This window comes from Marmota flaviventris, chromosome 18 (assembly GCF_047511675.1).
Source record: "Marmota flaviventris isolate mMarFla1 chromosome 18, mMarFla1.hap1, whole genome shotgun sequence".
NCBI classification, from domain to species: Eukaryota; Metazoa; Chordata; class Mammalia; order Rodentia; family Sciuridae; genus Marmota; species Marmota flaviventris.
The window spans coordinates 53465112-53480613 of record NC_092515.1 but is presented as its reverse complement, the minus strand read 5'-3'; the positions used below and the strand labels follow the sequence as shown (position 1 = coordinate 53480613).

Genomic DNA, 15502 nt, shown 5'->3' with positions numbered 1-15502 from the left:
CATTCTGTCCCTCCTCAGCCATCCTGTGGGAAGATGGCCTTGCAGAAATGGTGATAATGAGTTAGCCAAGAAGGGTATGAGATGACAAGTCTTTTCCCACGTGTGTTCTTCATTAAGCAAAGTCCTAGGAGGGCAGGGAGGAGGGAGACTGTTTTCAAAGAACTATTATAGTTGAGGAAGCAGCTGGTGAGCAACACTGACAGGCCATGGGGCTCAGGCACCTTTCCCTGAGCCAAACTCAATGGTGAACACCTGTCCTGGGGGTGGTAACCTGGGCTTCTCCCCTATGGAGGCCGCCACAGCTCTCTGATTTGACCATGCAAGGGCCAATTTATGGAATTGAACTGTGGATGGTATTAGTCACATTCTCCAGTCCCAGGAGAGCCCATCTGAATTCTGCCTCCAGTCAACAGTCAAGGAGGTTTACCCACTGGACCCAACAAAGTGCACCGAGGGCTTCGTAGGCTAATCATGAAAAAGACACCTCGAGGAAGGCAGGAGAACATAATTAAAACAAATGATATGATTACATTAAAGAGAAATATGACCTTTATTGTACTGAATTGGTAATAAGGGAGCACATCTACCACAAAAGAAAATTAGACTGAAATAAAAATTATTCAAACATAAGGCTATTTGATATTCCCTTCCCATGACTATATTTTAGCATATCAAAAACTGAAAGTTAAAAAAAGGAAAATGCAGAATATATTAAAATTAAGAACTTCTGTTCATCAAAAGACACCACTAGCAATATAAAAACCTACTCAATTCACAGAGAGGGAGAGATATTTGTCATAAACTTGTATGACATAGGCCCAAAAGACCTAAGGATTCTTATATATTCATTTATTTTTTTAAAGAAGACAACCTTGTAGAAAATGGACAATAAATTTGAATAGTCACTTCATAAAAGGATATCCAAATGGTCATAGAGATCTGGCTGTATCCCCTGCTCAGCATATGAAAATACTATGACCCAGTAATTCTTCTCCCAAATATAAACCCAATATAAAACAACCATATGCTCACCCCCCAAAAAAGGAAATAAAGAAAACAGTACAAAGACCTATTTGTAATATCCAATCTTTAAAACTACTCAAATGCCTATTGACAGTAAACAAATCTATCTTTTTTAGGGCACTGTAGGTTTTCCAAAATGTCCTAGGGGATACCAATGGGCTCAGGGCTTCCATACACTTAAGAGTTCAGTATCGACCTCTGCATGTGCCATCCAGAGACTGTTCACTCTAGATATTCAATAAATATTTGTTGATTTGAATCCAGCTCAAGTGCAATGTAAATGACTTCTGATTATGTCAGTGGTCCTACCTTCCCAGGTTCTAGTCACAACATATTGAACTGGAGTTTAACTCCTGTAAAAACTTGTCAGCAAAGGAATTTAGACAGGAAACAAAAATCGCAGAGCTGGTTGAATGAAAATCAATTCAAGGCTAATTTAAGAAGCTGCTAGGAAAAAATGCTGAGTTGACAAACCAAAATAGAAAATGACCACTGTCACACTTCAGCTTACAAAATGATTGATTCTTTTCTCTCCATCATTTCCGTGGTTGCTGAATGTTTGTGAGCCCAGGATAACAGCAATGACCCTGGACACTGTGTTTTCAGTGTTATCAAGGTCAAGGGCAGAGGTTGAATACACCAAGCAGCATCCGGTCACTAAAAATTGCTTTTTCCAAGTAATAGGTGGCCTCTCTGAGTAAGACTTTGAAGATATGACATAAATACACACACACACACACACACACACACACACACACACACGGCAAAGTGAAAGAATATGAAAATAACGGTAAGGATACAGCACTACAGTTAAGAATGAGAATGGATCGAGATGGGCTGTAAGCAGGTGAATATCTATCTTATTATGCAAAGCAACGTGATAAGATGGTTGGGATTACTTAAGGAAGAGGAGATGTCCACCACCTAGAGGCTCCTGTTTCTGACCACCATCTCACATTGATGTCCACTTTTCTACTTATTCATACAAGGGTTTTTGTTCATTGCTATTCCTCCTTCGTTGCACATGGCATCCTATAGTTTTAGATCAGTCGAAGAGAATTTTTCTAGTATTTGGGACCAACGGGATTGTTCAAAGCCTCCTGTCCCCTAGGTCTTGGATGTGGACTAACATGAGTTGTATCTCAGCAATGCCATTCATCATTTCATTATTCCTATTTCAATTGTTATATATAATTGCTGCCCAGCTGCCACCCATTTTCTAAAAGTATTTTCTATTACTTTTACTGTTTTTCTTCAGTAATTAAAGCATTCATCTCGCCTCAGAATCTTGCTGTGCAATAGGAGCCACTCTATGACTGGTCCTCGGGGACAGGGAGAAAGCAATAAGCAGGGGATACGTACTGGGCTCCTTCCTATTGCCCCATTGCAGGAACTACTCCCGAGAGATCACCAAAACATTCATGTCAAAAAAATTAGATGCTGATAAATATCATCAACATAGACCTGGTCAGTGTGATGAAGAATATTATTGAAATATAAATTTACATATTCAAATATCTATAACTTATTATTTATAGGTACAAGGGTTCCAAATAAGTATGGCAAACGTATTTGCTATTGAAATTTCTAATGTTTCATATTTGGATTATAAAACAACTTTGTTCTTTAAAACATCCTGCAATAATTTGCTGCTAAATTTGTTGACAAACAAAAAGGTAAAGTTTTGGTAAAAGCTAATAAATACTTGGAAAGTAATCCAATCTATCTTAGACCAACTTAACCTTTCTGTTTTGTTCTACATTTACAAAGATTGTGCTTCCACATGATTTAGACCATTTTTGTTATTATTATAATCAATCTCTAGATTTAAAATATTTCTATGAAAGTCTTACTGAAAACTATAGATGCACTTTTCACAATCATGTTTACCTCACTCGTTTGCCCCGAACCCAAATATAAATGATAGTTGTTATGCACACTTGAAAATACTGATGGGTCATAATTATTGTTAAGATGGACGAATGAACCACAAATTAAACTCTTGAACTTGTAAGTAAGGGGAATTAAATTACCCTTTAAAATTTCAACCATAAAATCAATTACATTATATAAAAGCAGAGATTCCCAGTCACCCATGGAATCACCAGCTCTGAGAGCAGAATAAAACTTAACTCTCACATATTTATTGGTAGGTGAAGAACTGGCTTCCAAGAAAAGGGTCCTGCTGCACATTACAGGTATTGGCACAGAATCTCTGAACAGAGAAGTCTGATTTCATGGTGAGAGTGTGGTCATGGGGCAGGTGGATTTCAGTGGTGGAGAGGAAAGAAGCAAGGTGTTCTCACTGGGCTCTGAAGACAGACCAGACTTTTCTGCAGCTGGGCAAGAATATGGCTTACAGAATGTAATGTGGATTGCGAGAAGAGGGAGCAGCTTTAATCACTGCTACAAATTAAGATAAAGGGGAAAAAAATTAGGAGAAGTTAACTTCAGGTGGAATTAAAACCTAGAAAATGATGTAAGAAATCCAGAGACCTATGAAGGAGCATCTTGCCCCAAGGATATTATCATGGCTCAAATACTAAAACACTAATGGCAACAATCAAATGCCAGCATATGTGTGTCTCCACGTTAAATATGGTCCAACTCCAATTCAGTATCTCTGCTTTAGCCCACGCCTCCATTGTCTCTCATGTGGACTATGATAATAGCCTGCCTTCCCCTTATTCTCACCATCCATGCCTCTCATCGCAGGAGGAGAGAACTTGGGAAGTGCAAATTAGGTCACACTACTTCCTTGATTGCTTGGGGTAAAACCCCCCATTCCTCATCATGGCGACCTGAGTCCAGTACATAGCTTGACCACCTTCCCCTCACGTCCCCTCATACTCATTTCCTCTGGTGACAAGGTTTTCTCCCTGTTCCTTGAATACTGAAACTCATCCCTACCCCTTTGAGCATGATCCACCTGGAATTCTCTTCCAGAGTTCACAGGGTTCTCTGTTTCCTGTGGCCTCGGCTCAAATATTAAGGTCCACAGAGACAGCACTGTCCTGACCACTCTTCTTGAAATAGAGGATCCCAACCCTAACTACTGCTTGACTCTTAACTTGCCTTTTACTTTATAATTCTTCTTGCTATTCAAAAATGTATTTATACATATATGTATTGATGCATGTGTTTCTGTCAGCTTTTTTTGCTGCTGCAACTAAAAGACCTAACAAGAACAACTTGTGGGCTCACAGTTTCAGAGGTCTCAGTCCACAGATGGCTGGCTCCATTCCTCAGGGCCCGAGGCGAGGCAGAATATCATGGTGGAAGACTGTGGTGGAGGAAAGTGTCTCAGGACATGGCACCAGGAAACAGAGAGAGAGAGAGACAAGTGCCCCTCACCATGGAAAAAATAAAATATAAACCCCAAGGGCCCAGTACCATAGACCTACCTCCTCCAGCCAGTCCCCACTTGCCCAAAGTGACCCAGTTAATCCCTATCAGGATGTTAATGCACTGACAGTTAAGGCTCTCAAACCCAATCATTTCATCTTTAAATTTTCTTGTATTATCTCAACATGAGCTCTTGGGGGATATCCCATATCTAGACCATTACAGCATGTACACATATGTATATAAATATCTATATTCAGTGTTTTGTTTCATTTCCTGTAATTGGTTGTCTCTTGTTCCCTCCAGTTAAATATATACTCTTCTTGGAAAACAGAATGTTTTGGTCACAGGAAGTGCTTCATAAAATTAGCTCTAATTACTACTGATTTTTTACTAGTCTGTCACCCACTGTGGTCTAATTCAGTGTAACCTTTGTAATTATAATTTGTCTTTCATAGAATCTACCTGCAGGGGGAAAACAAAGAATCTTTAGCTATAAACTTGGAAACAACTCTGATCTGTTTGATAGTAATGTTGTAAATTGCTAAATTAATGCTTTATCTTATAAGCATGGTTTTATTAACTGGACTGGGGCCCTTTCCTGAGAGAATGGTCGACCCTGTGGTAAGGGGTAGTAGTAAAGATAAAAGTAAGTCCCTCTGGTGGTCTCTTGACAGTCATGAGCTGCTACTGACTCCTTTTATGAATCTTTCTCTCAGTGTCGCTACACGACATCAAGTCAGTGTACTCAGTCACCTCTAAGTAGCAAGGAAGAAATTGTATAAACAGATCTTTATTAACAGCACATGTAACTTTTCCAGAGATCTTTGATTCCTGCCTTCTCTTTTTATTTTTACTGACTTTGACTTAAACATAATCAAGATTTCCATCTTTAAAACTTTCAAGTGACACTCTCACTCTTAAATCTGAACACATATGGAGATGTCAAAGGCCTGACTAATTGCCTCAATAAAGATGAAATCTCTTCCATCCTTATTCAAATTATAGCCCATGATTGATGGCAAAGGACTCTAGCCTGTTCCAAAGCAGTTTTCTGATGTCATACTAGTCCTTCATTACAGCCACCTGAAATCAAATTAGGGCCAGGATTCCTATCAGACACAATATATAGAGACTCCATCACTATGAAGTTGAAATTCATGCCAAGGAGGAAAGGTCATCCACAGGCAAACAGCAGCATATTTCACTGAAAAATTTGAGGACAATTTCAGCCCTCTCAATTTCCAAGAATAGTAAGGCTATTTCCAAGCTACTGACAGATTTTAAATTGCCATATCTTTTGTTGTGGCTCTCTCTCTCTCTCTCTCTCTCTCTCTCTCTCTCTCTCTCTCTCTCTCTCTCTTTCTGTGTCTCTCTCTCTCTCTTTTGAATTTAAGAAATATTTATGTCAATTTCATGACTGGCTTTCAAACGTGGTATTAGAAGTTTCACTTCCCTTCTCAAGTATTCATTAGTATTTCCCATGCTCTCGAATAAGTCAGTCAAGTGGCCACAAGATCATAATTACGTTGTCTAAATTACTCACAGAAGTTTTCATTAAATGTATTTTGAGTGAAAGAATAAATAATAGAAATAATGAGTACATAACAAATTCATTGGAACTCCTAAATATATCTTGGTCAAACATATCACAAACTTCACCCGTTGCATGAGAGAGGGCTAATAAGTCCAGAGTGTTAGGCAACAGGAAAAATAATTGGGGGGTGGGGAGCTCTATGAATTCCCTTCTAGATACAACCCTTGAAAATGTTTGCAATACAATTTCAGACAATCCATCATTTATCCTGTTTTCTAGTGACACTACATCTTTATTTACATTATACAAGCAATGATCAAATGGCTTGAACTTCGTGGTCCATAGTTCTGCAATTAGCCAAGATGTAAAGAAGAATGAACACATCCCAAAGAATTCCACTATCAAGCCTGTAATGCCAAGCCAACAGATTCAGAAAATAGAGGAACAACATCTGGATATCAATATGATGTAGGTGATCGAGAGACAGCACAAAAATGGGCTGAGGGAAAGTAGCAGAGGATCAGGTGAAACTGGTAAAGCCATGGGTTCTATACTCCACTCTCCCCCCCCTTCTTGCTACTGGCCTGTTTTTGATGCAACATATGTTAGGATGGGGGTTGGGGCTGGTTTGTACTGGCCAGAATTACAAGGAGTGTTCCTCAGTCCCAGGAACAGAGATAAACATTTTCTATATCATCATCAAAAGCACTAATGAAATAAACAAACTTGAACAAATCACATACTCTGTAATATTAAGAATACAGATTTGCAGGTTTAGGAATTAGTCACATACAAATTTAAATCTCATTTCCTAGGTGGATTTGTGTGTGTGTGTGTGTGTGTGTGTGGTGCTAGGGGTTGAACCCAGGACCTTGTGCATGCAAGGCAAGCACTCTACCAACTGAGCTACATCCTCAGCCCTCCTATGTAAATTTTGAAGGCAAGCCAAGCCCCTGAAACTCAATTATGCCATCTGTAAAGTAGGGAGAGTACTTATTTCACAGGCTGGATACAAGGAAGAAATGAACCACCTAGCACAGACTGGCACAGGTAGCACATGGGTTTAGTTTGTTGTTATTTGTGGTGCTGGAGATTGGACCCAGGGTCTTGCACATGCTAGGCAAGTGCTCTACCACTGAGCTACTTGCACAGCCCCTGGAGCATGGGTTTTTAATAAGAGGTGATTTGTTTTTGCTGTTGGTTGCTATTATTATCATTTGTATAGTTAGTGTGATTTTATTTTGGCCCATCTCCGTACTAACATGAAACTAAATAACTAGGGGCTTAAAAGAGAACTTACCCACGAAGAGCTGACTGTTGAGCTGTAATAAGACATGCCCATCAGCTGGAGCAGCCTGAGTCTTTGGTGATAGCTGGTCCACCTGAATGGAGGCCTCTTTCATGTTCCTTTCAACTCTTACATGATGCCACTGGTTGTCGTTGAAGTGGGTGGGAGACTGCACTGAGATTTCAAGAGGCCCATTCCCCACATCAAATGAAAAGGTCACTGTTGTTGGAGCTGGAAATATTAGACATGAAGACTGTTCAAGCGAGCTCACGAGGCAGAGCTGAGTGTTCAACACACTTAGGAATAGCACCACCGCATAATCATCGCTGAATGTAAAGAAAATAGCTTGAATTTTATGGAAGAAACCAATAACATCAGTATAGAAAAGGGTCTTTGGATGTGGGATGAGATGATAAGATACATTTATACTTTTGGAAAAAACCACAAATTTTAAGGAATTCATTCTCTAAGTTAATTTTTCATATTGATTAAGGGTAAGCTACTTAGCCAGGGCATGAAAACTAAATTTTATGTAAAAATAATTGTTTTCACAATTTGAAATTTATATAATTTTACAGGCATGCAGCATGCATTTGATGTTAAGAGAGTAAGAGCAACCTATGAGCACATCGAATGCACATAAGTGGTTGGTCTAATTAAGTCATTTTGTATTTAACTGAAATTTTTGGTTTTTAAATTTTAATAATTTGAATTTAAGGTCTTCTTCAATTGTTTCTAGAAAATATCACTAATTTTCCCATATTTCACAAGTTAAATATCAAACTAATTTTTTGTGTGAAAATAATGTTAATATCAGAGAATTTTTACAAAGGGACATAAGAAGAAAAGATTCAGCCTATAATGTAGAAACATGAGTTCTTTAAAAATTAGTTAAAGGATTTATTACTAAAAACTAGATTCCCATAGACTTCTCTGCAAAGGAGACTTACAGCGTAGCTCTATTCGTATGAAATCAGTAATTCCCAGGTTCTCTAAAAACACCCCCGATAGAGCTGTTGTCTTAAAAAAAAAAGACACATCAGCACTAAGTTCTCCATGGAAAGTAGGGAAATGAAGGTATGAGGCCTCAGTATTGAAGGAAGCAGAATTCCAAAATGACCCTGTTTAAAAAAAAAAAAAAAGAAGAAGAAGAAGAAAAAATCAAAAGTAAGAAAAATTCAATACACACATGAATGATATATAGTATTTTTTATATCAAGCATTCCCACTATTTAAAGCACTGCTCAGTTGTATAAACTGCTTTTGTTTTTTCTATTAATTGACACAAGACATGAACTTAAAGACTGAAGATTTTACAGGGAAATTCTGGATTCCTCCCAACAGGAAGGGAATGATCCGTACTGAAATGGCTTAAAGAGAAGAAAACATCCCAGCCTCAGTACTTTTCCCTGCCAAGGTATATTTTAAGGCTCCACCAAACATTGATGAATACCTTAATTTTTTATTACTTGAAAATGTTAATTTTTATTCAATGTTAATTGTTACTCAAAGCCACTTACCTGCTTTGAATAACAAAATTCCTAAAGAAGCTCATACTGGTTCTTGTTCCAACACATACAACTTCACAGAGCTACCTTCTCAACCATTTCCATTCATGGGCCTTGTGATTTCCTAAACTGAGACTGGCATTCAGAATAGTATCATTCAAATAAAGACCAAGGCAAACACTCTGTGCTGTGCAGATATTCTCATAAAAATATTCTTTTCATTCAAAATCATTTCTTATTTTGCTTTTAAGAGGGAGGTAGATGACCACCAGTAGAGGAAAAGCATTCTCAACAAATTTACAGAGGCTTACAATCAGAAAATGCTTAAGAGCTTTGAGATATAAATGAACAATATATGTAAGCTCTGAAGTAAATTATAATTACTCAATATACTTTCTCATGCCTGGTTTTTCTTTATAACTGTAATTTTTTCTTTTGAAAAAAAATATTGCAGGTGTTATACAGCAGAAAATATGGAAAATACAGAATAAATGCAATGCAGTCCAGCTGGATACACACAGTGGAGGAGAGGGATTATCAAAGAATGAACTGTGCATTCCAGCTGCCCCCAGCAAGTTTTCTGCACATCAACCAGGAATTGACATCTTTAGTTTGAGGCAACTGTCTCCATGGGCACTCCCAACACTGGGTAGAATTCTCCTATCTAAATGACCTTCCTCTGGAGTCAAAATAGCCATTGCAAAACAACAGCTAGTTACGTTAGTGAAGAACTCTACCTAACTACTTAAAACTCACAAACTTGACTCTGCTTCTACATGTCCCTTCGATTTTAACTTGTTTCCTATAAATTCTGGACTAAACAGTTCTTACAACTATTTTTTTTTTCTGTTTTTCTTGTGGACCTGATTCAAAAGTCAATTCTTGTTTTGTATTTGGACAATTTGAGAACTGAATTTATTCAGCTGAGAATAATCTTACTTGGAGGATTTTTTTTTTCCCCTCAGAGTCAAATGAAACTATATGTTATCTGAGTCACGTCATGCCTAGCCCTTATGTCCTTTTCAAAGCTATTTCTATGTTTACACACTTTAGTCTCTAGAAAGGAACATAAGAAAATATATAATATCAAGTCAGAGATAACAACACATTTGTGTTCTTGAAAGTCCTTACCTGGTCTATTTTTAAACGGAATTCGACACCCTTCTGGTGAAATGTTGTATGTGGAAATTAAAATAAAGCTGTAACATTTTGGAATATTATTAAATCTTATTGTGTCTGATTAGAAAGGGAACATTCAGAATTACTTAAAGGTTTGAATTAGATAATATTATTACAAAACATAGCATTTCATTTGTTTCAGATTGCAGCATAACTAACCTAATAAAGCATCATATTGAAGGCTTCAGGGAACTCGTTGAAACAGAGGAGCAATTCTGTGAATTGCTGCTGTCTGTACAATGGATGCTTTTATAGTAATGAAAACAATTCGTTACGTGAGGTAGCTAAAACACTCCCATACACACAATAGTAGGTTTTGTTTAGTTAGCAAACCTTATTTTTCAATTCACAATACGTACAAAATGAAAATAAGGACATTTTATGGGATTAAGAAATTGCTGCTAATTCAAAACAATTATAAAGAAAGTAAAGGCCAATATTTACATGATCAAATAATGTTAATGGCATATGATATCTCGGCTCTGCATACACTGTGCTAAGATGCACCCAGAAGAATCTGAGGGACCTTAGAGAAAGGCGAGGCAAGAGGAGGCAGAGCAAAGCTCAGCAGGCAGCAGGCAGGTGAGAGCAGGAATTGGAGTCCTTGAGATAGAGTTCTGTGAGCAAGGGGCTTGGAAATCCCTGAGCTGCCCCAGGAGCAGATCTGAAGGCATGCTGTGCAAATTCCAGCCCTTTTACTATCTCAACAAAATCATACTATGATGTATTATTCTAAGTAATAATACTTAATAATTATTCTAAGTAATAATTATTAATAATTAACAAATTAAAAATATTTATTTCCAATTGAATTCAATATAAAGTACTAGAGATTTTAAATTCCTTTGGGAATTTAAATACCATCTTTTATCTTTCCATAATACGTGTGTATATAGGTATAAATGAAAAGAGAATCCACAAATTATTTACATAAAAAATATGCTGATCCCCTATGTAAAATTAATTTACTAATATGTTAAAATTATTACCCTATGTGCACATATGATTACACAACCTGTGCAACTCTACATCATGCACAGCCAGAAGAAATAAGTTAGATTCCACTGATGTATGCTGTGTCAAAATGCATTCTACTGTCATGTGTAACTAATTAGAACAAATAAAAATATTTTCAAAATTATATGTACTTTAAAAAAATAACTTAGCTCAACTTTTGTTTATCTTCTTCACAGACTAGGCTTTTAAAAAGAGCAGATTTATAAATTAGTGGTTTACTAGAGCTGGGGAGATGAGACAATTGAGGGAAGGTAATGACTAAAGCCCTTTCTTAAAAGTTAAAAATATATATATTAAAATATTGAAATGCTGATGTGAGGAATATTTTAGCTGTCAAAATCATCTTCTAAATATTTATGGATCAAGGAGGGTGGGGAAAGTTTTGGGGAGTAAAATCGATCAATTACATTTTTATGCAATATAAATACACTACAACAAAACCTGCTATTCTGTATAATTAATATGCACAAAGAAAAAAACAATGAAAATATTTATGAATCCTTAAAAAGTAAGCTGGAAAATATAGATTTCTTCACAGAAATAAAATTCTAAGATTAATTACATGTGGCATTATGGGAACACAGAAACCTATGTATTGGTTTCATAATTCATGGGTCCCCCTTTTTAGCACTTCTATTATCATTTTCAACCAATTTATGAACATCAACTGAAATCCACATGAGCAAAATGAAATCTGGCTGAAGATGATTACAGCTTGTGAGTTGCAGATAGTATAATAGAGAACAGAGTTGTTGGTAGACGTTTTATAGGGTAAGAGACCCCCTTCCCTAAGAAGTTGTATTTGTAATAAAAAAACTTAACAAACCATCTCTGAAGAAGATATTTCTTATCACTATTCTTTTTTATGTAAATTTTTTATTTATATATGACAGCAGAATGCATTACAATTCTTGTTACATATATAGAGCACAATTTTTCATATCTCTGGTTGTATACATAGTATATTCACATCAATTTGTGTCTTCATACCTGTACTTTGGATAATAATGATCATCATATTCCACCATCATTAATTACCCCATGCCTTCTCCCTTCCCCTCCAACCTCTCTGCCCTATCTAGAGTTCGTCTATTCCTCCCTCTCCCTATCCCACTATGAATCATCACTAGCAATTAAAGAAATGCAAATCAAAACCACTCTAAGATTTCATTTCACTCCAGTCAGAATGGCAGCTATTATGCATACAAAAAACAATAAATGTTTGCGAGGATGTGGGGGAAAAGGTACACTCATACACTGCTGGTGGGACTGCAAATTGGTGCAGCCAATATGGAAAGCAGTGTGGAGATTTCTTGGAAAATTGGGAATGGAACCACCATTTGACCCAGCTGACCTTCTCTTCAGTCTATACCCAAAGGACTTAAAAACAGCATACTACAGGGACACAGCCACATCAATGTTTATAGCAGCACAATTCACAATAACTAAACTGTGGAACCAACCTAGATTCCCTTTAATAGATGAATGAATTTTAAAAAATGTGGCATCTTATCACTATTCTTATAGGTTAGTTTTGTGTAAAATTGTTAGGATATTAATAGCCACTGCAAAGGCATATGTATATACTTAAATTATTCGAAAATACACACTTTCACTTTTGTTTTAGAAGGAACTAGAAGGATAGAATTTTGGAGAAAGCATCCAATTACTTTTGGTCTAGGTGTAGAAGGTTATATAAATAGTGAATGAGATGAGTGAAGTTTATTTCAATAGGTTATTGCCTTATCCATCAGTTGTTCCTATGAAGGTCATAGTGAGGTTGGAAAGGGTAGGAGCTGTGTTAGAAAACAGATGAGAACCATCCAAGTGTCACATCCCTATTTTATTTGAAACAACTTATTTTCAACTAATAGTGGTATTTTAATATACAAGGGAGATCATATTATAAATACAAGATAAATTGTGTCTACCTAAGATGGATTCCCTTTGTTAATATACATGACATCCAATAAAACTCGAGTCTAGCTACCCATTTGAGAAGAGTATAAGTATTGATAGATCAGTTGTAACCAAATTTAGGTATTCAAACAACAAATAGAGTTACTTTGGATTGAACAAAATAGATAAGTGACAAATTAATCAGAGCTTTTTAATGATCATACACAAAGAGTCACTAAGTATGACTCTTTGATTTACATGGTTAAAATCAAAAGTAACTTGGTATTCAGATTATTGTCTTTTTAACACTCCAATTGACTTTAAATGGAAGAGCTCTTAATATTTGGTTTTCTACTTGTATATACTTTATGCTACCAAGTGTGGAGATCACCATTTTTTAAGTAGCCACATATATACACTGGCCACATTGCAAAATGGCACACTGATTTTTTTCCATGCCTAGATTATATTTCATCTACTAATTAATTTGATGAAGTATTTCATCAGACAATAATCATCAGGAATAAAAACTAGTAAATTATTCATAATGTATGTATTGCCTAATGATTCCTGCGTATAGGGCTTAATTACAATCGTTACATATGATTGGCTAAAAATACATCCATCTTTTAAAGCACACCAGGTGTAAATATATGTTGGCTATAACAAGGCCCAATATGAGCTCTGAAGACAACTCTGTGACCACACTTTATTTCCCTCTAGTTTCAATGGCCCATGCTCTTGGAGAATGATGTCACATGCTCTCTTCCTAATCACACCACATCCCATTTCTCTTCCTTGAATTTATCTAGTGATCTTCTCTAAGAGTTGAGAAAGAAGAAGAGACGTGCTGTGAACTGCCACCCTGACCCCCACTTTCCTTCCTGCATCTTCTCTACACTCTGTACTCACTCCAGTTACAATAGATCAACAGCTTCTACTCCCGAGAATTTCTCCACTGGGCCTCTCCCATTGACACAAACATGCTATAATTCTTCCTTCTTAGAAACCCAATCTTGGGATCCTACTTTTCTTTGTATGTACCATTAAATTTCTCCATTTTTTTTCTCTTTTCTCATTTCTTGAACCTATTCCAGGCTTTTATCCATCATCAAAGTCATGAATGACCTCCACATTGCTCAATTCAGTTACCTCAGTAGTCATGTTAAGCCATCAGCAACATTTACTGTAGTTGATTATTCTTGCCTCCTTGAAACATTTCTTCATTTGGAGGCCACAATGACCCACCCTTTTCTGCCTTACTTGTTGATGTTATGGTTCTCAGTCTTCTTTCTGTTTTCCTCCTCACGTCTTCAATCTATCACAGTTGCAATGTTCCAAGGCCCTGTCATTCATTTCACGTCTCCATCCACAAAAACCCCACCTGGTCTGTCTCATTCTTTTAAATACAGAAGAACATAATGCATAAACACTTGAAGGCTGGAACTCCCAGACTGACAACTGCTCTGTTTGAATGTCTAATGGCGTTTCAGCCTCTACATGTCCCAAAACTGAGTCATGTGCCATGGCCACTCCTTTAACCCGGAAGCAATCTTCCCCACTTCAATCACTGTCAGTTCTATCCCTCTGATTGATTATTAGACCAAACACCTGGGTATCATTCTTGACTTTTTTTTTTTTGCTACCTACACCAGTCCATCAGCAAATTTTATTTGTCCTCCTTTTAAACCATGCCCATATCACAATACACCATTGTGGCCATTATTCAATCACCATGATCTCTCAGCTGGGTTAGTAATAAAGTCTCCTCCATGCTCTCTCCTTGTTGTGATGGTACCCTGCTCAATCTCACTAAAACATAAGTTGGCTCAGGCCATTCCTCCATTCATACTCTCCTAATGCTTTCCAAGCTAGTTGTAGAGAAAAATAAAGACTTTCCAAAATCCTCCATGATCTGATCTCTGGGTTACTCTCTGATTTCGACCACCCTCCCCTTGCTCACTAACTTCCAAACACTAGGGCCTTGGGCTGCTCCACACATATCTGCTACATTCCCTTCTCTGCGTGGTTCCTCTGGCCTCTCCTTCTGTCTTGAGTAGAGTACTCTTTCAAAGACATACGTTTCTCTAGCTCCCTTATTTCCTTCTCTTTATTTGAATGTCACCTTCTTAGTGAGCCTTTAATGGTCATCCCATTTAAAATTGCTCCCTTGTGCATAGATTTTATTTTTGTCATACCTATTATCAATACTATACCATATATTTTACTTAGTTGTTTATTGTCTTTCTCCAAGAGAATGCAAGCATCAATACTACAGATATTTTTTGTCCATTTTGTCCATTGTGCTCGCTCTCTCTCTCTCTCCCTCCCTCCCTCCCTCCCTCCCTCTCTCTCTGCGTGTGTGTGTATGTGTGTGTGTGTGTGTGTGTGTTGGGGGGCATAACACAATGCAGGAGATTAATAAATATCTGTTGATAAGATTATAAGACTTTCTTCATCACTGTATGATAACCGTCAGACAGCTTAGAAGAACTCCAGTTTGGTTATAGAACATATATCTCAAGATACCCACTCAAATCTTTGTTGAACAAACAGAAAAAAGAAGGAAAACAGAGGAGGACAAAGAAGTAAAAATAGAATGAGGAGGAGTTTCCAAGGTAAAGAAACTTCAGGAAAATTAGAGATAGGAAAACCAGTAACACAAAACATAAAAATTAAAATAAAAAGAAATTCCTAAAGGTGGAT

The 15502-nt window shown here is 37.0% G+C and overlaps 1 protein-coding gene across 6 annotated transcripts in view; it reads right to left on the bottom strand.

Moving 5' to 3' along the window:
- The window catches only part of Cntnap4 (contactin associated protein family member 4), a 243533-nt gene that overhangs the window by 35616 nt on the left and 192415 nt on the right, over positions 1–15502 (bottom strand). For all 6 annotated transcript variants that reach the window (XM_027933142.2, XM_027933144.2, XM_027933147.2 and 3 more), the window contains 2 exons: positions 8144–8314; positions 7206–7424 (listed from right to left, as the gene is read on the bottom strand). In XM_027933142.2, the coding sequence (XP_027788943.2) occupies positions 7206–7424; positions 8144–8314 (390 nt within the window). The remainder of the gene's footprint in view (positions 1–7205; positions 7425–8143; positions 8315–15502) is intronic.